Source organism: Ornithorhynchus anatinus, chromosome 3, assembly GCF_004115215.2.
Source record: "Ornithorhynchus anatinus isolate Pmale09 chromosome 3, mOrnAna1.pri.v4, whole genome shotgun sequence".
NCBI lineage: Eukaryota > Metazoa > Chordata > Mammalia > Monotremata > Ornithorhynchidae > Ornithorhynchus > Ornithorhynchus anatinus.
Window position 1 is genome coordinate 103,520,276 of NC_041730.1, and position 23,794 is coordinate 103,544,069.

The 23,794-nt window shown below is 47.2% G+C and overlaps 1 protein-coding gene across 2 annotated transcripts in view; it reads right to left on the reverse strand.

Moving 5' to 3' along the window:
- The window catches only part of HMGCS1 (3-hydroxy-3-methylglutaryl-CoA synthase 1), a 32,138-nt gene extending 13,926 nt beyond the window's left edge, over nt 1-18,212 (reverse strand). The window contains exons 1-5 of one of the 2 annotated variants that reach the window (XM_001506325.5): nt 18,077-18,212; nt 7,102-7,166; nt 913-1,370; nt 499-624; nt 45-209 (exon numbers count right to left, since the gene is read on the reverse strand). In XM_001506325.5, the coding sequence (XP_001506375.1) occupies nt 45-209; nt 499-624; nt 913-1,360 (739 nt within the window). In that variant the 5' untranslated portion in view covers nt 1,361-1,370; nt 7,102-7,166; nt 18,077-18,212. The remainder of the gene's footprint in view (nt 1-44; nt 210-498; nt 625-912; nt 1,371-7,101; nt 7,167-18,076) is intronic. The other variant, XM_007667143.2, reaches the window with a different exon arrangement.
- Between the last annotated feature and the right edge of the window lie 5,582 nt (nt 18,213-23,794).

The window sequence follows — 23,794 nt, forward strand, 5'->3', positions numbered from 1 at the left end:
AGGGCAAAAACATTCTTCCAATAAGATTTCACAAAGATACGTACCTTTCTGCCAACGAGCACGAATCTTGTTGCGGTAGACTGAATAGCAGCGATCCAAGGCACTGAGGTAGCACTGAATGGACAGTTTACCATCAACCACAGGATACTCAGACATCATATCAGGCTTGTAAAAGTCATAGGCATGTTGCATGTGTGTCCCACGCAGCCCTAGTCCCCCCCCACAAAAAACGAAACAAAGGCAAAAAAGATTTCAGTCCCCTGCAGTCTTATTTTTGCTAGTAGGCATGCCAATTTCAACATGAACCCAAACTTGGTCTTGAAATGCCAACAGCCTAGAGCTTACACTGCAATATTCCCATGCAAGTGTGATGTGGGCCTTGGGAATAACGGCATGGCTTCTTCCCAGTAGCACTAAAAAGAGCAAACTCAGAAAACACCTACATCCTTAGCAACTAATCTTCCACAAAAGTCCGAGTTTTCAAAACCTGCGACTCACCTCGTTCAAAAATTAATGGTGCATTTGGGCCAATGAGGATAGCAACCGCTCCGGCTCCACCCGTTGGCCTAGCATTTCCTGTGGCGTACACAGCAATATCTCCTGCAACAACCAGAGCATAGCGGCCTGCAAAAGACAATTTTACAGACTTAACCGACCGTTCGAGGATAAACAAAACAAGACTTAACATATATTTCAACAAAACTGACGTCAGCATTTGGCAATTTCTAGGGGCAATCCTTGATCATCACTGTGGCTGCCAACCTGGAAAAGGGTTTCGTAACTGGAAACGAACGGTCCGTGAAATAAACACATTTCAGAATGGTTTTAACTTTAAGATGAGGTGAGAGATAAATCATCCAAACATTCAAGCTAAGTTTACAACTGCTTTTAAAGGGACATCCTATAACTCACCATCCCAAGAACTGGATTCAACCCAGTTAACCGCATTGAAGATGGCAGCAGTGCCCCCATAGCAGGCATTTGTGGTATCGATGCCTTCTATATCTGTATTCCCAGAATCTTCAAAGAGCTGCATCAGCACTGTCTTCACTGACTTTGACTTGTCGATGATCGTCTCCGTGCCAACCTCTAATCGGCCGATGCAGTCGTAGGAAAGGTTGCTCCTCTCCATCAGATTCTGAACCACAGTCAAGCACAGCGAATTAATGTCTTCCCTGTCCGAGCAGAAACCCATCTTGGCCTGACCCAAACCAATGGTGTACTTTCCGGCGTCGACTCCATCGAATTTTTCCAGCTCCACTTGGTCGACATATTGAGAGGGAAAATAGATCTCAAGGGCAACAATTCCCACATCTTTAGGCCAGCAGGCTTCGGCATTCAGAGGAAGAGAACCCGGCATGGTGAGGGAACTTCAGAAACAAAACAAAGACAAGACAGAGCCGTTTGGCTTAAGTTACAACTTGGTCATTTTCTAAATGGAGAACTCTGCAATAAAATTTTGATAGTGTTTCTCAGCATTTATGGGGTTTACATTAACACTGCTTCTTTTAAATACCAATCTGACTATTGCAAGCTAAGTTAAGAAGGCAGAGAATGCCTCTGGATCAGTTTCTCCCCAAACCACAAAATGGCTAAACAGCAACATAGCAGAGCAGAAATGAGTTCAGGGGTTTGATACATTAGCCAGTTTCCAAACTGTATTGGTCAGGTGGGTGAGGAGTAAGGAGAGCATGAACACACATGAGAGATCCCAAGATCCTGTGATTTTATATCTCTCATTATACATATATATACACACACACATATATATATATATAATTAGAGGGAGAGATTATATATTATCATATTATATATATGTCTATATATCTCTTCAGTAGGTCTGTCCATCTACCCACTTCCCATACGGAGTTGCTCTTTACATTTATGCCGTCTTGTTGGGGGGGGGGGGGTGAGAGGGGAGGGAGAAGCAGTGTGGCTCAGTGGAAAGAACACGGGCTTTGGAGTCAGAGGTCATGGGTTTGAATCCTGGCTCGGCCACTTGTCAGCTGTGTGAGTTTGGGCAAGTCACTTAACTTCTCGGTGCCTCAGTTACCTCATCTGTAAAATGGAGATTAAGACTGTGAGCCCCACGTGGGACAACCTGATTCCCCTGTGTCTACCCCAGCGCTTAGAACAGTGCTCGGCACATAGTAAGCGCTTAATAAATACCAACATTATTATTATTAACACCTAGGAAAATAAACTCAAAACTAACAAACGCCACCTGAAAACCAGGCCATAGACACAGAGCAGTCAAGACTCCAAACTCAGTAAATTTTGATATTAAGAATGCAATGTGGAAGGAACTAGTCACCATTAGTCTTCTCAGCCACAAATCAATAATTTTATCTATCACAAAATCAAAAACAGTTACACAAATATTGTTAGAGGCCAAGCTCAAGTAAATAGTATACACTATTGAAAAAATATATCAAAGGCTTATCGGGCACATATACTTAGCCTATACTAAAAGACATGTTCTGTTTATGTCGGAAAGATTATGGCGTGAACCTTGCTTTCGGCAGTGAATCCCAGGAGTCTGCAATCCAAGCCTAGATATAACGTTCACCACAGTCTACTGTATTTTCATTGCCACAAGAAGCAAAAAAGTGGCAGATTCTCTGTTTCTAACTCATACTTATGGATATGATCTCCCCTCAGGAGCGTTTGGGCTTGGGAGTCAGAGGATGTGGGTTCTAAACCCCGCTCTGCCACTTGTCTGCTGCGTGACCTTGGGCAAGCTGTTTAACTTCTCTGGGCCTTAGTTATCTCATTTGCAAAATGGGGATTAAGACTGTGATTCCCACGTGGGACATGATTACCTTATATCTACCCAGTGCTTAGAATAGTGCTTGGCATATAGTATAGTAAGCACTTTACAAATACCATAATTATTATTAGATACAAGGAAATAATACAGTATAAGATACACTACACACAAAAAAAGAGGACAGTGAGCCACTTAAATGAAATGGAAGTGCTGAGGTATCTTCCAAGCTGCTAAAACCACTCAAAGTTGGTCTTAATCTCTTCCACAATCCTAAAATTACGAATATTTACTTCATTTGGATAAAGGTGAAGAAGGATCCATTCAGTTACCAAACAAGTAGATGGTACTCAATAAGATGTCCTACCTCTCACCCATGATGTCCTACCTCTCACCCATTTTGGGAAAGACACTTTAAAAATCTTGACTGGATTTTAAGATGTCAGCCACACGATAATAGCTTTATTGCAAAGAATAACCTCTGTACTACTATGGAAGTGGGTTTTAACAATCCTTAATACAAAATATCCCCAAAAAACGGTTCCTTTGAAAGTGCTCCTTCGCACGCACGCACACACACACACCCCCACTCCCCCCCAAATACTCAAAAACAGCAGGGATTTAACAAGAAACCTATCTGCTCCTTCTGTCCACCATTACTATAATGGCTCTACACCTCCACAATGCTGTGAAGTAGGCCCTATCTTCACAGCTGCTAGTTCATTGCAAACACCCCACAGTTGGATCTGGGAGAGAGACTGGGTGGTAAATTGGCCTGAAATAGCTAGAAAGGATTTGGTGGTCATTCTGAAAGAGGAGGTCACCGCAATGGTGCATTTGGGATCTCATTTCCCGGCAATTTAACTTGGCCTTGAGTCAAAACGTAGAGCAGCTCATAGCCAGGCTGGGTGTGTGAGACCTGACTCTTGTTGCCTTTTTTTTTTTTTTAAATCAAGGTTTGAGTCTCACCACTTTATACCCCACCTCTGCTAGTCTCACTACTGCAATAAAAGAACTGGATTTTGAAGACCAAAAATGAATTTGGGAAAAATAATTTTAATTTGAGTCCTGTTTCAGACCATGTTTTAATACAGATTTAAAACTCTGGGATGATAAAATCCTGCATCAAAAGTCAAAGTGAAGTGTATTTAAGTGTAAAAAGCCCAATATTTTCCTATATAAGGTTAAACCAGCATACACACACACAAAATCTATATTGGTACTGATGGATTTGAATCAAGTGAAAATTGTGCTTCCAGAAAGCCTTCTTGAATGATTAGCCTGGAAGAAAAAAAGAGAACTGATAAATTTGAAAGTGCTCATGGAGAGTATCACAAGCAGTGATTTTAGGGAAACATTAATCAAAAAGCCATTCATTTATTGGATTTTGGGTTCAGTGTAATGATTGTCATAGATAATGACTATATCATCAACAAGTCCTTTCCAAACAGCCTCAGATCAACAAACGATGTATTTCCTGCCCAGAAGCACGTGGAACTACATAAGCCGGCATCAGCAGCATGGCACCTGCTCTTCGGACACCTACAATCTAAACATATTCATTCAATGTAGGTACACAAGAGGGACCTAATCAATCTGTCGAGACATAAAAGGGACGGTTCTTTGACAGGTGACCCAAAAGCCTCAAGAGAGGCAGAATTCATCTCATAATGTGATAGCTAAATTCTTTTGGAGAAACACTAGTAGGTTTTATGCAATATTTTCTCTAACGTCACGCAGAAGTCCTCTCCTCTTTCCCAGAAAAGTTGAACAGAAAAGTTTCCCAGAAAATGCAGTGTAAATGCACCCTGCATTTCATCTTCTACCTGGATTTTGGAGCGCTTTAGGAGCCAGGATTAATTCGGTCACAAATGCACCTAGAGGGCTTCCAACCTTTGAAAGAAGCTGTCTTTCTTCTACTTCAATCCAACTTTCACCTGAAGCATGCTGCTCACACCCTGTCACCCACCCAGGAGAAGCCTCTCAAGTGAGCCGCCGAGTAATGAAGGGGAGGCCTTCCTTGCTTTCCCCCTTACAACAGTCAACAGCAGCACCAGGCCGGTGATTTTCTTACCCCTTTCTGCTCCGTCTCTCGATGGGTTCGCATGACTCCTTAACTTGGTGAGGGAACCCAACGAGAAGCAACAAGAGCCCTGTGATACCTTGAAGTTTTCAGTCAGAGATACGTGTACACCTTGAAGAAAGCCTCCACCCTTCCCACCTCAAGTTTCACCACTATCTCCTGAATTCACCCCTCAGATGAAGCCTGGCTTCCCGTGTATTTCATCCTTTATGGAATGGGAAGAGCCATCTGCAGTCTCTTAGGGAGGGTAGGGGGCATGGCTTAGTGGAAAGAGCCCAGGCTTGGGAGTCAGAGGTCATGGATTCTAATCCCAGCTCCGCCACTTATCTGCTGGGTGACCTTGGGTGAGTCACTTAACTTCTCTGGCCCTCAGTTACCTCATCTGCAAAAATGGGGATTAAAAAATGTGAGCCACACTTGGGTCAATCTGATTTCCCTGTATCTACCCCAGCACTTAGAACAGTGCTCAGTACATAGTAAGCGCTTAACAAATACCATAACCATAATTATTATTATTACATCATGATTGAGTTGTCTTTTGTCTGTCTGCCTCCCGCGATTAGACTGTAAGCCCGTCAATGGGCAGGGATTGTCTCTATCTGTTGGCAAATTGTCCATTCCAAGCACTTAGTACAGTGCTCTGCACATAGTAAGCACTCAATAAAGCTCAGCCACTAATCAGCTGTGTGACTTTGGGCAAGTCACTTAACTTCTCAGTGCCTCAGTTCCCTCATCTGTAAAATGGGGATGAAGACTGTGAGCCCCACGTGGGACAACCTGATTCCCCTGTGTCTACCCCAGCGCTTAGAACAGTGCTCGGCACATAGTAAGCACTTAAATACCAACATAAAAAATAAATACTATGGAATGAATGAATGAGAGGGAGGGCTCAGCCCAGGGTGGAACAACAAACTCGCTAGATCCAGTTTGACAATGGGTTCCTGTCGCTATTTTAATTCAGTCAGGTGGGTGACTGACTAAAATCAACTCATATACTACCTGGCAGTGGTTTGGCTAGTGGATTCATCATCAAACAACATCTTGGAGAAATGAGCTTCTGGATCACCTATGAGTCAGAAAGCTCTGGGTCTGATCTGCTGCCATTTTATCTACCCCAGTGCTTGCCTTATACAGTAAGCTCTTAATACCACTATTATTAGAAGCAGCGTGGCTCAGTGGAAAGAGCCAAGGCATGGGACCCAGGTCATGGGTTCTAATCACAGCTCTGCCACTTGTCAGCTGTGTGACTTTGGGCTAGTCACTTCTCGGTGCCTCAGTTACCTCCCCTGTAAAATGGGGGTTAAGACTGTGTGCCCCACTTGGGACAACCTCATCACCTTGTATCCCCCCCAGTACTTAGAACAGTGCTTCGCACATGGTAAGCGCTTAACAAATACCATCATTATTATTAAGACATGTTATAGAAATGTGTTTTTTAAGATGTGAACATGTGGCAATTGCATAACAACAAAAAAAAGATCAAGAAAAAGCAACCAGAAGAGACAAGGTCATAAAGCAGCCCTATTGTAATACGGTACCGTCAGTTCTCCTAAAACACATCTTCACCGCAAATTTTGGACAAAATACCATTATGGAATTAGGAAGCATTCTTCCCACAATGTGTCTATCTGGAATTAGAAATTATTTTGCATGTATGAGCAGAGCCAGTACATTTTTCTGAAGCACAACCTCTGTGATATGGAATTATTTCCAGAACTAATTTCACCATGCACATCAGTTACGGAAAGAAAATAAAATACTATGAGGTTATCATGCACACACAAGCATCTGTATCCCTTGACATTCAATAAAACTTGACAAACCATAGCCTAGTAACTAAGCATGCCAAAAACCCAACTTAAAATGAAATGCCTTTGTAAAGAGAAAGGGTTGTAGGGACAAATCATGAAAGACAAAAGTCTTACTCAAGGCCTGGCTAATGCAGCCAATGAGCCAATCCCAGTCCCCTATTACTGACATATTTTTTGACCTTTATCTCCATGTGGGAGGCTGAAATTTGTTTGGGTTCTCAGGTGAACCTTAACAATGACTTATTAGACAACCCATTATGCTACTGAGGTTACTTTATTCACATGCTGGTAAAAGTATCCAAAAGGAAAGCACTGATTTTGCAAGAAGCCCCCAAAACTAGACTCCTTGAAGAAAATCTACCTTCTCACCCCAGCAAGCAGTTTTTGCGATTTTTTGTTTAAAGAGCGGCGAGACATGGCAATTACGTGGGATGCCATACCTTTTGGAGGGAGAGAGGACTTCAGTCTCCAGGTCTGTCAATCAGTCTGGCTCCTTTTCCAAGCACTAGGAATTTCATATAAGATTTTTTTATAAATATCACGAATCATAAAACTAAAATCCAGAGAACAAACAAGACTTGCCTATATGCCTTTCTTTCATATTTTAGCTTTTGGCTTCCAAAAAAAAAAAGTAATTAAATGGCCTAATTGCAAACCTCAAACCAAATAATCCATGAGGCCCCAATGTTCCCTCTCAATAGAAATCAAATCTTTACCTCAATGCTGATCTCAATGACTGGGATAAACAGTACAGTACTTGACTGAACAACAAGATGGAAATTCAGTTTTTCATGAATATATGGAAAACCGGATGAACTGGGAATTTGGCAAATATGACTGACAGCTCCAAGTCTGAAAATTCAAATGGTTTTTACTGTTAAAAAAGCTGCCTTAAATCCTTTTAATCTTTCCACCTAGTTAAGATTTCAACCTCTAGCTTTGCTCCCAGTTTCTCCCCTGAAATATACTGATACTCAAAAAAAGTACAATTTGTTGGAGTTTATGGCAGATAATTTCCACAAAATTGACTTGCCCTTCCTTCCCTATTGCCAAGCTTAGCGTGGTTTCTACATTAAACAACTTTCCCTTCCCCCTCCCCAAAATTAAAGACCTTCTTAAGACACATGACTAAAAGTTGACAGACATCTGGATTTAATGATAATCCTATGGGCCAACCACTGTGCTGTGGACTGGTCTAAATGCAAAATAATCAGACTGGACATAATCCCCGTCCCATATGGGACCATCAAAACTGAGCAAAATTAAGTTACTGGTATTTTGCTAAAGGTGCAACCAAAATAAGTTCATCTCTGGCCTGATTTTGTCACAGCGTCACAGTAAAATCACCTTCAGTTCCCATGAATTGACCAACAGTATCTGTGGCAATCTGATTTACTGAGACAGAAGAATTGGAAATTAATATCTTCTGTTCTAAGATCAGCAACTGATTAAGCAATCTGATTGTTAATGATAATAATGGTATGTTATGTGCTTACTACATCCTAAGCACTGAACTAAGCACAGGAGTAGATAGAAGACAGTCAAGTCAGACACAAGGCCACTGACCCCCTGCCTCCCCTGCCCTGCAGCTCACAGGCTAAATAAGAGAGGAAAAGGTATCGGATCCCCATTTTAGAATGAGGAAACTGTGGCACAGAGAAGTGAAGTGACTTGCCCAGGTCACAAGGCAGACAAGAGAGGTAGCTGGGATTAGAACCCAGGTCCTCTAACTCTCAAGCCCATGGTCTTATATTCTACTGAGGTATTTTCCCTCTGACTATATCAAAGGTAGCTTAATCAGAATCAGGAGTCTATCTTGCAAAAACAGAAACAACAAAAAAAATTATATTTAAATTTTCAGTGGTTCTCAACTCTGCTCCTTAGACCAGGTTTGGAAAACAGCAGAAGCATATTCGGGTAAGTGTGGCTGCTTCAGAGGAAGTGTGCATCACACTTCTGCCTCTGGACAGAATCGGGAGGCCTGATCCCAGCAAAAACAAAAGAAAACAAAAAAACCCACCACTCTTTGGCAGGCACTAGCCTGGTGAGTTAAGACCATTCACTCATTCAATCATATTTACTGAGCGCTTACTGTGTGCAGAGCACTATACTACACACTTGGAAAGGACAATTCAGCAAGAGAGACAATCCCTGCCCACACTCCACTCAACAAGGTGCATCGAAACTTGGAACCATTCTTCAGACTATACAATCCACATTCAGTGCAGTTTGGTCAATTCAATCAGTTCTCCCCTTCTTACCTTATCCTTCGTTGATATTCTATCATCAACAATGGTACTTATTGCGTGCTGTGTGCCGAGCACTGTGGTATGTGCTTGGGAGATACAAAGTTGGCAGACCTTTGCCCTGCCCGGAGGGAGCTTACAATCTAGAGGGGGAGGCGGATAGTATAATAATTTATAATCGATAGTTTAAAGATATGTATGTAAGTGCTGTGAAGTTCAGGGTGCTGCTACTACCAAATGCCCAAAGGACAGAGATCCAAGAGCACAGAAAACGCAGTAAGGAGAGGGGGCCGGGGAAAAGAGGGCCTAATCGTGGGAGGTCTCATGGAGATGTGACCTTAATAAGCCTTGGAAGGTGGGGAGATGGTGGCCTGGTGTATCTGGAGGGGGAGGGAGTCCCAAGCTATGGAAAGAACCTAGGAAAGGGGCTGATGAGAGAGACGAGATTGGGGTAGAACAGGTAAACTGGCTCTAGAGGAGTGAACCGTGTAGGCTACGCTTTAGCAAGAGATCAGTGAGGTGAAGGAGGAGGGGATGAGCTGATTGAGTGCTTTAAAGCCAACGGTTAGGAGTTTCTGTTTGGTGTGGAGGTTGGAGGGCAACCCTGGAGGTTCTTGAGGATTGGAGAAAAATCACAGACTGAACTTTCTTTAGAAAAATGATCCGTGCAGCAGAATGCAGTATGGATTGGAGTGAGGAGAGAAGGGAGGCAAGGAGGTCAGCAAGGAAGTAGATGCGGTAGTCAAGGCGGGATAGGTTCAAGGGCTTGGATCAGCGTGGTAGCAGGCTGGGTGGAGAGGAAAGGGTGGATTATAGCAAATGTTGCGAAGATAGAACCGACAGGATGGGGTGACTGATCGAATCTATGGGTTGAATGAGAGAGGGAGAGGAGTCACGCACAACACCAAAGTTACGGGTTTGGGAGATAGGGAGGACAGTGGTCTATGGTGACGGAAGAGACACGGAGAGGACAGGGTTTGGGTGGGAAAGTAAGGTGTCTACTACAAGTCAGCCTGTTCAGTTTGCTCCTCTGATACCAAACTCCTCCCTGTATCCCAATCTCATATGTCTTAGTGCCAACCCCTTGCTTAGGCAGAGGAATACTAATAATACTAAATTGTGGTATTTGTTAGGCATTTACTATGTGCCAGGCCCTGTACTAAGCTCTGGGGTAGATACAAGGTAATCAGGTTCGGATACAGGGACCCACATGAGGCTCACAATCTTAATCCCCACTTTACAGATGATAATAATAATGATGGTATTTGTTAAGCGCTTACTATGTGCTAGGTACTGTTCTAAGTGCTGGAGTAGATATAGGATAATCAGGTTGTCCCACGTGGGGCTCACACTTTTAATCCTCCTTTTACAGATGAGGGAACTGAGGCACAGAGAAGTGAAGTGATTTGCCCAAGGTCACACAGCAGGCAAGTGGGGGAGCCGGAATTAGAACCCACGACCTCTGGCTCCCAAGCCCATGCTCCTTCCACTAAGCCACGCTGTTTCTCAAACAAATCATAAAGAGAAGATGGCTTATCCAGATTGCTGTCTGACCAGTCATGGAAGGCTTCTCTTCCCTGTTGAAGTCAGACCCAAGACTCAATCCCACATCTTTCTGCCTGATGAGAACATACTGTCAGACCCAGCGTGACACTAAGACACCACCATGCTCTACAGACCATACTGGCTTTACCAGTGGGTCCTAAATGACTCCTTACTAACCAGGAGGCATGGAAAAGGATGAGATTTCCTAGGCGCTCCTCCAACATGCCTCCACACTGCACCACTTCATACCTTTCCTGGGCCAATGTAAAGGTATAAAGGTCTTGTCCACAGACCTCACAAAGAGGGGGCTTGTCCAACATGATGCCCTTTGCTGTTGAGGCTTTATATCAGACTGAATCCTAGAGTATGTAGATAAGGACTTGATCCGAACAAAGCAGTACAAAATCACTTGACAACACGCACCTGGTTGGGAGAGCGTGCAAAGAAATGACTTTGTGCAGGTCTAGCCAATGCCTATTAATGCAGGGTCCACCAAGAAAGGAACCTCCTTGTTAAAGAAGAATTGAATGTACCCTTAAAATTGCCAGACTATACCCAGGGTTAAAAGTGAGGTGTCACTTTGCTCTGAATTGTTTTAGTCCCTTTGCACATTCATTGTGCCTGCATAAGCCTCTGCTTCTCCCCAATCCAGTTTGGCCTATTTCGGTAAGCCCTGTCATCAGTTGCATACAATGTTTCTATCTTGTGTGCAGACAGAATGCTATTGCGTAATTAGGGAGCGTTCTTCTGACGGGACAGAATGCAAGGCGATGTCAGAAGAAATGGTTGTGCCCACGCTCACAGCATCAGTAGATCAATAACAGTAACTGTAGGAAGCACCGTCCTAGCAATTGGAAAAGTACAACAAGATGCAAGACGAATAATTTACAGTCTAATGCATGAGTACTGCAAACAAGATTTCCTTAACGTGAGGTTAGCATAATCCTTCACGACAACAACGACCGCATCATTAACCCCAGTCTTACCCCCACTCAGTTTAACCTATTTAAGCAGCACATCTGGTTGCGACTGAGCCGGCCAAAGTTAATTCCTACCGATACCAGGGTGGCGACCAGCTGGATGTGAAAGGGTTTCAACCAGATTTTCCTCGGTGGGAGTGTAGTGGAGTCACAAGGATGGTTCACCTCTTGGGCTGCCCTTAAAAAAAGCCAGCTGATTCATCTCCATGAGGCTTTCCCCAGAGTCACCTACCCTCCTGGTCTTCCGTTTTTAACCTGGATCTTGAGATTCTCATTCTTCTGAAACGCTCTGCCCACTTCTCTTAGCTCTTACGAAAATAATTAAATCTTGCTGTTTAAGATAGGCCCCTCCAACAGTCTCAAGCCGTCTCTGCCAGTCAGAAAGCAGGACAGTGCTTGGCACATAGTAAGTGCTTAGCAAATACCATCACTATCATTATCTCTCTCCAAGCGAAATCCAACAAAGAGCATCAACTGAATAGATCAACTGAAAGATCAACTGAATAGGAGTAACCAGACTGGTTCAAAGAGAAGATCCCCCTGAGATCCTGCCAAGGCAGTACAGTTCTGCAGATAAGAAAGCACTGCCCACACCCACATAAACAATCTGTTCCTTTCTGCAGCGTAGGTTATCCTCCTACAGACACATTACACAAAACATCCGAGGGCAATTTGCCACTCAGATTTAGGCATGCACATCAATGCGCCCTCATAAAGCCCATGCCAAGTGACATTAAGAGTTGCAGAAAGATGTTTTGAACAATTAGGACATTTAAGAGCTCGGTCTCCAACAAGTTAAGGGAACAATGGCATCGTTAATAGAGTTAGGCGTTGAAGACTGGAAAGACTACACTGTTACTTGTTCTTAAACACAGTTTCAAATGCTGCGGGACACGGAGCTGGCTAAAGAGCTTTACTTTTTCCTGGACTACCAATTAGTAGAAATACCAAGGGGCATTCGCTGAGTTGGGCCTAGAAACCCAGGTCAAAATTGAACTGTTTTAGGTTCTGAACTAAGACAGAATGAGTAAGGTTTCTGATTCTTATGATCTGCTCGGTACTCCTTCCGGCAGTTACGGCAATAATTTGACTATTGTGTGTTCTGTGCCCCACGAGATGAAGGTCTCCAAAAGCCAGTAAAAGTTCCAAATGCATAGGATAAACATTCCACCCCTTAAATCAGAAAAACCAAACTTGTTCCAACCTGTTCCGAGGGGTGGCCCAAGGTCTCTGCTAGGGCCTGGCGCTCACCCAGAATATTGAGTCAACTCCTGGTCCAACCTGAGAGTTCACATCCTTGAGACAAAACAAAATCCCGCGGCATCTCAAGGACAGACCCAAATCTCCAGAAAAACCTCAAGGTAATGAGGGAGGGGATGACAGAAAGGCAATCTGAAAAGGAGCAGGTAAATTTAGACCTGTTGGGGCTCGCCCCTTTGGGGTTGGCTCAGTCTTGAGGACGGAGGGGGAAAGGAGTACTGTCCCACAGCCTCGTCCTCAAGGTTGCTTGGGGTGGAAGGGGAGGGATGGAGCAAGACCATTCCACCGGTTAGCTGCAAGAACGAAGGCTTTCCTTTCTCTTCACTCAGGCTATTGCTCCTCCCAAGCTTACCTCTTTTTACAATATTACTAAAAAATTAGAGTCCATACTAACTTCCGCTGAAATTGGCGCTTTTATCTATCTTATCCCCATCTGAACCATGTAAAGAAAGATCAAAAACACAAACAGTACCTAGGAGCACTGTGTCCCCCAATATTTTCCTAGCATTTAACGTGTTCAAGGCCGTAAGGCAGGTCAAGTTGAGGAAACAGGGGTATTGTTAATACAGTTAGTGCACTAGTTCAAACCCGGATCTTCCCACCCCAATCTGGCAGGCTTGCTGGAATCATCTGGAGGCAGAGCTGATTATTCACCTCTAACTAAGGAAATATTAGAGGGACATTCAGGATACACGAGCACTGCAGCAGCAGGTTGGCGAAGCAGGAGGGTGGAGGAAAAGACATCAATGGTGCAGCGTGTTAAAGCAGAAAAAACAAGCATGGTAGGTATACGGAATTTAGGAAGCCATATTACCGCAAGAGACTGCCAGCTTTCAGTGCTTATTTCCCCAACTCCCTCCATCAGAACAATCAGAGGCAACCAGATCCCAGGAGCATCTCCTCATATAGTTGTCTCGCAAGGCCCAAGCAACTCCCTAATGGCCTCCCTCCCTCCTATTTTCTGGTTGGGAAGACTATATCCTCCCCTTCCTTCCCTCTCTTCAGGATGAGAAGAGCACAACCTTATCCTCTCCACCCTAATTCTCTATCAGCCAACAGCACTGTTTCAACAGTCCCCCAAGAACATCAGCTCCCAATACCTCTTCTCCCCGGTCTCCCAGGGCATAGGCACAGGTAAGGATTACTTTCTTCCCCACCTCATTCAATAGTATTTATTGAGCGCTTACTATGTGCAGAGTACTGTACTAAGCACTTGGGATGAACAAGTCGGCAACAGATAGAGACAGTCCCTGCCGTTTGACGGGCTTACAGTCTAATCGGGGGAGACGGACGGACAAGAACAATGGCAATAAATAGAGTCAAGGGGAAGAACATCTCGTAAAAACAATGGCAACTAAATAGAATCAAGGCAATGTACAATTCATTAACAAAATAAATAGGTCCCCGACCGCTCTGGGCAGGTCGGACACACCTGCTCTGCTCCCCCCACGGCCAGTCAATCGTACTTATTGAGCGCTTCCTGTGAGCAGAACACTGTACGAAGCGCTTGGTAAAGTACAATACAGCAATAAAGGGAGACGTCCCTGCCTGAAACAAGCCCAAGTACCTACACTGCAGGACACTGCCTTAAATGTTGGTATCTGAGAAGCGCTTACTACATGCAGAGCACTGTTCTTAGCGCTGGGGAAGATACAGGGTAATCGGGTTGTCCCACATGAGGCTCACAGTTAATCCCCTTTTTCCAGATGAGGTAACTGAGGCACAGAGAAGTGAAGTGACCTGCCCACAGTCACACAGCTGACAGGCGGCAGAGCTGGAATTCGAACCCATGACCTCTGACTCCCAAGCCCGGGCTCTTTCCACTGAACCACGCTAACTACAACATCTCTGCCCTTTAGAAACGAATCGTCTTCTAAGGTTTTATTCCCGATCCCATGGTAGAAAATACGGTGCTTGACAGCTCCATGTGACCTTGGATTCTTTACCTTACGCTTTCGGGAACCTAGTTCGCCGGGCAGCCAGTAAATACTGATGGTGAGTTTGCAGACACAAGAGACGAGAGTAACAACCTAACTACAACTGATTAAAAAAATATCCCAAAGCGAACAAGTGAACGGACTTGAGGCTAAGGGGGTGGGGGATTAGGATGTCGTGGTCAGGAAGGGTGGTTTTTTTGGGGGGGGGGGGAGAAGGTGCGGAATCAATGACACTTACTGGGTGCTTACTCCTTGCTGGGCACTGTACGAAGCGCTTGAGAAACCACAACAGAATTAGCAGAGACGTTCCCTGCCCCTGACAAGCTTCAAAGTCAGTGCTCAGTGCTTAGAACAGTGCTTGGCACATAGTAAGCGCTTACAAAATGCCATCATTATTATTCCAGTCTAGGAGGCTGACAAGGAATTACTCTTGGAGGAGCCCGGGGTTTCTAGAGGCTGGGAGCATTTGTCCCAGGGCGCTCTGCGGAGGGACAGGGTGAAGTCTTTCGTTCGCTAATTCATTCGATGGTATTTACGGGGCACTTACTGTGTGCAGAGCACTGTACTAAGCGCTTGGGAAATGCAACAGGCCTTCCCTACCGACATTGCACTCCCAGTCCTTTTAGACTGCGAGCCCACTGTTGGGCAGGGACCATCTCTGTTGCCGAATTGGACACTCCAGATGTTCAGTAATAATAGTAATAATAATAATGACGGCACTTGTTAAGCACTTACTATGTGGAAAGCACTGTTCTAAGGACTGGGGAGGCTACAAGGTGATCAGGTTGTCCCACGTGAGGCTCACAGTCTTCATCCCCATTTTACAGACGGAACTGAATCACCGAGAAGTGAAGTGACTTGCCCAAAGTCACACAGCTGACAAGTGGCGGAGCCGGAATTAGAACCCATGACCTCTGACTCTCCAGCCCGTGCTCTTGACCCCCGCTTTCCCTCTGCTCCCCCTCCCCTCTCCCTCTTTCCCCTTCCCCTCAGCACTGTGCTCATTTGTATATATTATTTTTTACCCTATTTATTTTGTTCATGAGGTGTACATCTCCTTGATTCCATTTATCTTGATGATGATGTCCTATTTTTGTTTTGTTCTCTTTCGCTCTGCTGTCTGCCTCCCCGTTTAGACTGTGAGACCGTCACTGGGCAGGGATGGTCTCTGTTGCCCAGTTGTCCATTCCAAGCGCTCAGTACAGTGCTCTGCACATAGTAAGGGCTCAACAAATACTACTGAATGAATGAATTTCCACCGAGCTACACTGCTTCTCCATAGTGCTCTGCACACAGTAAGGGCTCAATAAATACGATTGAATAAATTTCCACTGAGCCACGCTGCTTGTCTCCAGCGCTCTGCACATAGTAAGCGCTCAATAAATACATTGAATGAATGAATTTCCACCGAGCCACGCTCCTTTCCTATAGCGCTCCGCACACAGTAAGCACTAAATAAATACTACTGAATGAACGAATGAATTTCCACTGAGCCACTCTGCTCCTCTCCGGTGCTCTGCACCTAGTAAGGGCTCAATAAATACTACCGAATGAATTTCCACTGAGCCACGCTCCTCTTCTCCAGCGCTCTGCACCTAGTAAGGGCTCAACAAATCCTACTGAATGAATGAATTTCCACTGAGCCACTCTCCTTGTCTCCAGTACTCTGCACACAGTAAGGGTTCAAGAAATCCTACTGGGTGAATGAATTTCCACTGAGCCACTCTCCTTCTCTCCGGCGCTCCGCACCTAGTAAGGGCTCAATAAATACTACTGAATGAATGAAGGTCCACTGAGCCACTCTCCTTGTCTCCAGCGCTTTGCACACAGTAAGGGCTCAATCCATACTACTGAGTGAATGAGTGAATTTCCACTGAGCTCCGCTCCTTGTCTCCAGGGCTCTGCACACAATAAGCGCTCAATAAATACGACTGAATGAATGAACGTCCACCGAGCCACTCTCCTTGTCTCCAGCGCTCTGCACACAGTAAGGGTTCAAGAAATAGAACTGAGTGAATGAGTGAATGTCCACCGAGCCACTCTCCTTGTTTCCAGCGCTCTGCACACAGTAAGGGCTCAAGAAATACTACTGAATGGATGAATGTCCATTGAGCCACTCTCCTTTGTCTCCAGCGCTTTGCACACAGTAAGGGCTCAATCCATACTATTGAGTGAACGAATTTCCACTGAGCTACACTCGTCTCCAGGGCTCTGCACAGAGTAAGCGCTCAATAAATCCTACTGAATGAATAAATGTCCACTGAGCCACTCCCCTTGTCTCCAGCGCTCTGCACACAGTAAGGGCTCAATAAATAGAACTGAATGAATGAGTGAATGTCCACCGAGCCACTCTCCTTGTCTCCAGCGCTCTGCACACAGTAAGGGTTCAAGAAATAGAACTGAGTGAATGAGTGAATGTCCACCGAGCCACTCTCCTTGTTTCCAGCGCTCTGCACACAGTAAGGGCTCAAGAAATACTACTGAATGAATGAATGTCCATTGAGCCACTCTCCTTTGTCTCCAGCGCTTTGCACACAGTAAGGGCTCAATACATACTACTGAGTGAATGAGTGAATTTCCACTGAGCTACACTCGTCTCCAGGGCTCTGCACAGAGTAAGCGCTCAATAAATCCTACTGAATGAATAAATGTCCACTGAGCCACTCCCCTTGTCTCCAGCGCTCTGCACACAGTAAGGGCTCAATAAATAGAACTGAATGAATGAGTGAATGTCCACCGAGCCACTCTCCTTGTCTCCAGCGCTCTGCACCTAGTAAGCACTCAATAAATCCTACTGACTAAACGTCCACTGAGCCACTCTCCTTGTCTCCAGCGCTCTGCACACAGTAAGGGGCTCATTGCATACTCCTGAATGAATGAGTGAATTTCCCCTTACCCACTCCCCTTGTCTCCAGTGCTCTACACACAGTAAGGGCTCAATAAATCTTACTGAATGAACGTCCACTGAGCCATTCTCCTTGCCTCCAGCGCTCTGCACACAGTAAGGGCTCAATACATACCACTGAGTGAATCTGTGAATTTCCACTGTTCCTCCGAGCGCTTTGCACACAGTAAGGGCTCAAACACTACTGAATGAATGAATGAAGGTGCATTGAGCCACTCTCCTTGTCTCCAGCGCTCTGCACACAGTAAAGGCTCAACAAATAGGACTGAATGAGTGACTGAAGGTCCACCGAGCCACTCTCCTTGCCTCCAGCGCTTCGCACACAGTAAGCGCTCAAGAAAGAGGACGGGATGAGTGGAGCGAATGTCCCCCGAGCCCCGCTCCTTGCCCCCAGCGCCTGCCACACAGTGAGGGTCAGTAGGTGGGGGCGCAGGTGCGCGCGGAGGAGGCGGGCCGGTCCTGCGGAGCCCGTCGGGGCCTAGCGGAGGTGGGCGTTGGGGCCGGCGGCCTTCGGTTGGGTCCCCCGCGCGGCGGTCACTCACCGGAGCCGGACGAGGAGGAGGACGACGAGGAGGAGGAGGAGGACGACGAGGAGAAAGAGGAGAGGGAGGCGTCGCGGCGGCCGAAGCGCGGAAGGCGGCGAGTGTGCGGGGCGGCCCCTCGCCGGGGCCTTTTAGGCGGCGGCGGCGGGTCGGGGGGTCGGCAGGCCGCGGCCGGCAGGCCTCCGGCCCCGCCCCCCCGCCGGCCCGGCCAATGGGCGCCCGCCGGCCCCTCCCCCCTCCCCGCGCCAGCCAATGGGCGCCCGCCGGGCGCACGGCCGCCGCCAATGGGCGCGCGGGACGGCCGGCGCCCCCCCGCCCTCGAGGCCGGGCGCGAGGCAGTGGGGTGAGGCGGTGACGCGGCGTGGGCCGAGCGCCCCTCCGCCAATGGCGGCCCGCGCCGCCGCGGCCGCGGCCAATGGGAGCCGAGCGCCACGGACAGCCGACCAATGGCGGCCCCCGCCGCGCCCGCGCGGACCCATGGCGGACGCGCCACACCTCCCCCGGCGGGGCTCGCGCGGCGGGCGGGGGCGGAGGGGGGGGCGGGGGCGCCGCCGTCGCTAGGCAACGGGAGCGGCCCCGCTTTCCCCTCCTCACGCCTTCGAATCGCGACGCTGATCGGGCTGTTTCCGAGGCGCTCACTACGTCCCCGGCCCCGCTGGCCCCGCTGGCCCCGCTGGCCCCGCTCGGGCCCGTGCAGGGCAACCAGCCTGTCCCAGCGGGGGCGCACGCTGTTCATCCCCATTGGACGGATGAGGAAACTGAGGCCCAGAGAAGGGAAGTCGTCATTATGACAATGGGGGGATGTGTTAAGCGCGTCCTCTGTGCGGAGCACTGCTCTAAGCGCTGGGGGAGATGCAGGGGAATGAGGTGGTCCCATGGGAGGCTCACGGGCTTCATCCCCATTTGACAGATGAGGGAACTGAGGCCCAGAGAAGGGAAGTCATCATCATGATAATAATAATAATGTTGGTATTGGTGAAGCGCTTCCTCTGGGCAGAGCACTGTTCTAAGCGCTGGGGGAGATACAGGGTCATCAGGGGGTCCCACGTGAGGTTCACAGTCTTCATCCCCATTTGACAGATGAGGGAACTGAGGCCCAGAGAAGTGCAGTGACTTGCCCACAGTCACCCAGCTGACAAGGGGCAGAGTCGGGATTAGAACCCATGACCTCTGACTCCCAACCGCAGGCTCTTTCCCCTGAGCCACGCTGAGTAATCAGGTTGTCCCAGCTGGGGCACACACTTTTGATCCTCATTTTACAGATAAGGGAACTGAGGCACAGAGACGTGAAGCCATAATAATAATAATGTTGGTATTTGTGAAGCGCTTACTATGTGCAGAGCACTGTTCCAAGCACTGGGGGAGATACAGGGTCATCAGATTGTCCCACGTGAGGCTCACAGTCTTCACCCCCATTTGACAGATGAGGGAACTGAGGCCCAGAGAAGTCAAGTGACTTGCCCAAGGTCACCCAGCTGACAAGTGGCGGAGCCAGGATTAGAACCCATGACCTCTGACTGCCAAGCCCGGGCGCTTTCCCCTGAGCCGCGCTGCTAATCTCGCCTCTGCCACTTGTCAGTTGTGTGACTTGGGCAGCTCACTTCACTGGGCCTCAGTTGCCTCGTCTGGAAAGTTGGGAGTAATAATAATGTCGGTATTTGTTAAGCGCTTACTGTGCGCCGAGCACGGTGCTAAGCGCCGGGGTAGATACAAGGTTATCAGATTGTCCCACGTGGGGCTCACGGTCTTCATCCCCGTTTTACAGATGAGGGAACTGAGGCCCAGAGAAGTGAAGTGACTGGTCCAAAGTCACCCAGCTGACAAGTGGCGGAGCCGGGATCAGAACTCACGACCTCTGACTCCCAAGCCCACGCTCTTTCCACTGAGCCACGCTGCTAGCCCCACGTGGGACAACCTGAACACCTCGTATTCCCCCCCAGCGCTTAGAACAGTGTTTCTCACATAGTAAGCACTTAACAAATGCCATCATCATCATCACTGTTATTATTACCTGCCCTTATAGCCACCGGGGGAAGGGTCAACGGCCCGGCTACAGCAGCCTTCCCTGCCTCCGCTCGGGAGCCGGCCCTGCTAGCCTTCTGTTGGCCTCACGGGGCTTTAGGAAGGATGGAATCAAAGATGTATTTGCTTTCTACCGGAGATGGATTCAAAGGCATATTTGCATTCTACTAGATGCTTTTTCATGGAATCGGTATCATTTTATTAACGCCGGGAACGTGTAGCATACAGTCCCTCTTACCCCAGAGCACTCACACGTCAGCTGTCTCGTCCCGGCCCGGTACCGCGCGGCACCGAGGGCCGGATCGTCATCCCTATTTTACGGACGAAGGAACTGAGGCACCGAGAGGCCTTGCCCGAGATCGCACAGCAGGACTGGGGCGGAGCCGAAGTAGAATCCAAGTCCTCTGGTTTCCAGCCCCTTATTCTGACTAGTCGGATATGCTTTATAATAATAATGTTGGCAGCGCTTACTATGTGCAGAGCACTGTTCTAAGCGCTGGGGGAGATACAAGGTAATGAGGTGTACATCACCCTGATTCTATTTATTTGCCATTGTTTTTATGAGATGTTCTTCCCCTTGACTCTATTTATTGCCATTGTTCTTGTCTGCCTGTCTCCCCCGATTAGACTGTAAGCCCGTCAAACAGCAGGGACTGTCTCTATCTGTTGCCGACTTGTACGTTCCATGTGCTTAGTACAGTGCTCTGCACATAGTAAGCGCTCAATAAATACTATTGAATGAATAATTGATAAAGGATGGTCCAGCCCCTTGCTCTGACTAGTAGGATATGCTTTATAATAATAATAATGGTGGTGTTTGTTAAGCGCTTACTATGTGCAGAGCACTGTTCTAAGCGCTGGGGGAGATGCAGGGTAAGATATATATGGTGGTATTTGTTAAGCGCTTACAATGTGCAAAGCCTTGTTCTAAGCGCTGGGGGGATACAGGGTGATCAGGTTGTCCCACATGGGGCTCACAGTTTTAATCCCCATTTTACAGATGAGGGAACTGAGGCACCGAGAAGTGAAGTGACTTGCCCAAAGTCACACAGCTGGCAAGCAGTGGAGTCAGGATTGGAACTCATGACCTCTGACTTCCAAGTCCGGACTCTTTCCACAGAGCCACGCTGCTTTATGATAAAGGATGGTCCAGCGAGATTTTTTTCAATAGTATTTGTTAAGCACTTACCACGTGCCAGGCACCGTACGAAGGGCTGGGCAAGATGCAAGTTAATCGGCTTGGACACAGTCCCTCTTCCACATGGGGCTCACAGTCGTAAGTCCCATTTTACGGATGAGGTAACTGAGCACAGAGAAGTTAAGTGACCTGACCCAAGTCACACGGCAGACAAGTGGTAGAGCCTGGATTAGAAGCTCCTCACCGTCCCCCATTCTCGCCTATCCCGCCATCGACCCCTGGCCCACGTTCTGCTGCTGTCCCGGAATTCTTTCAATAGTATTTATCGAGCGCTTATGGAATGCCCTCCCTCCTCACCTCTGACAAACTAATTCTCTTCCCCTCTTCAAAGCCCTACCGAGAGCTCACCTCCTCCAAGAGGCCTTCCCACACTGAGCTTCCCCTTTTCCCTCTGCTCCCTCTGCTGCCTTCTGCCCCCTCCCTTCACCTCGCCTCAACTAAGCCCCCTTTCCCCCCCCCCGTTTCCCTCTGCTCCTCCCCCTCTCCCTTCCCCTCCCCTCAGCACTGTGCTCATTTGTATATATTTTTATTACCCTATTTATTTTCTTAATGAGGTGACCATCCCCTTGATTCTACTTATTGCGATTCAGTTGTCTTGTTTTTGTCCGTCTGTCTCCCCCGACTAGACTGTGAGCCCATCAATGGGCAGGGATGGTCTCTATCTGTTGCCGAATTGCACATTCCAAGCGCTTAGTACAGTGCTCTGCTCACAGTAAGCACTCAATAAATACTAGTGAATGAATGAATGAACCCAGGTCGTCTGACTCCCGGGTTCCTGGTCTTTCGACTAGGCCACACACCGCTTCACCACTGTGAGAGAGCACATGACAAGTGGGCTGTCAAACTGCGATTCCCCTCGTTCAGCTGGAATCCCATCGAGGGACAACCGTCCACTTTCAAATCACCTTGGAGGTGAGGTGGAGAAAGGGGAAAAATTGGGCGGATTAAAGTCTGGTCTAAATAAAACAAAGCCCCCTTCTGCCTGTGGAAGAGTGTGCCTGAGATCATAATAATTATAATTTTTAATAATAGTTAAATATTTATGTTATGTTATGAACAGTTATGAACTTACTATGTTCAAAGCACTGTACCCAGCACTGGGGTAGATACAAGCAAAATGGGATGGACACAGTCCCTACCCCCATTTAACAGATGAGGTAACTGAGGTTCAGTCTACAGAGTTTAAAGGTTACAGATCCAAATGCATAGGTGACGCAGAAGGGAGACGGCGTAGGGGAAATCGGGTTGGTCGGGGAAGGCCTCTTGGAGGACATGTTGCTTTATTAATAATAATAATAATAATAATCATGGTATTTGTTAAGCACTTACTATGTGCAGAGCACCGTTCTAAGCACTGGGGTAGATACAGGGTAATCAGATTGTCCCATGTGGGGCTCACATTTTTTAATCCCCATTTTTACAGATGAGGTAACTGAGGGCCAGAGAAGTGAAGCGGCTTGCCCAAGGTCACACAGCCGACAAGGGGCGGAGCTGGGATTAGAACCCACGACCTCTGAGTCCCAAGCCCGGGCTTTTTCCGCTAAGCCACACTGCTTTAGTAAGGCTTTGAGGATAGGGAAAATGGCAGTCTGTCCTATATTAAGATAGAGGGAGTTGCAGGCTAGAGGGAGGATGGGGGTAAGGGGTCAACAGCCCCACAGCACTTTTTTGACATATCTGTAATTTTATTTATAAAAGCAGCGTGGCTTTTATTTATAAAAGCAGCGTGGCTCAGTGGAAAGAACCTGGGCTTGGGAGTCAGAGATCATTGGTTCGAATCACAGCTCTGCCGCTTGTCAGCTATGTGACTATGGGCAAATCACTTAACTTCTCTGTGCCTCAGTTCCCTCATCTGTAAAATGGGGATTAACTGTGAGCCTCACGTGGGACAACCTGATAACCCTGTATCTACTCCAGCGCTTAGCACAGTGCTCTGCACATAGTAAGTGCTTAACAAATACCAACATTATTATATTAATGTCTGTGTCCTCCTCTAGACCATAAGATCACTGTGGGTGGGGGATGTATCTGTTGTACTCTTCTAAGCGCTTAGTCCAGTGCTCTGCACACAGTAAGTGCTCAGTAAATATGACTGACTGACTGAGATCATGTCGCTCAGTGGAAAGAGCCCGGGCTTGGGAGTCAGAGGTCGTGCGTTCGAATCGCAGCTCCGCCACGTGTCAGCTGGGTGAACTTGGGCAAGTCACTTCACTTCTCTGTGCCTCAGTTCCCTCATCTGGAAAATGGAGATGAAGACTGTGAGCCTCACATGGGACAACCCGATCACCCTGTATCTTCCCCAGCGCTTAGAACAGTGCTCTGCACATAGTAAGCGCTTAACAAATACCAACATTATTATTATTATTATGAGATCCAAGTACAGAGAGTAGATTGGATTTGTGGAGTGGGCTGGACTGTGGTAGGAGATAAATAAAATGAGGTGGATGGGGAGAGCTGATTGAGTGCCTCACAGCTGATGGTACAAAGTTTCTGTGTGA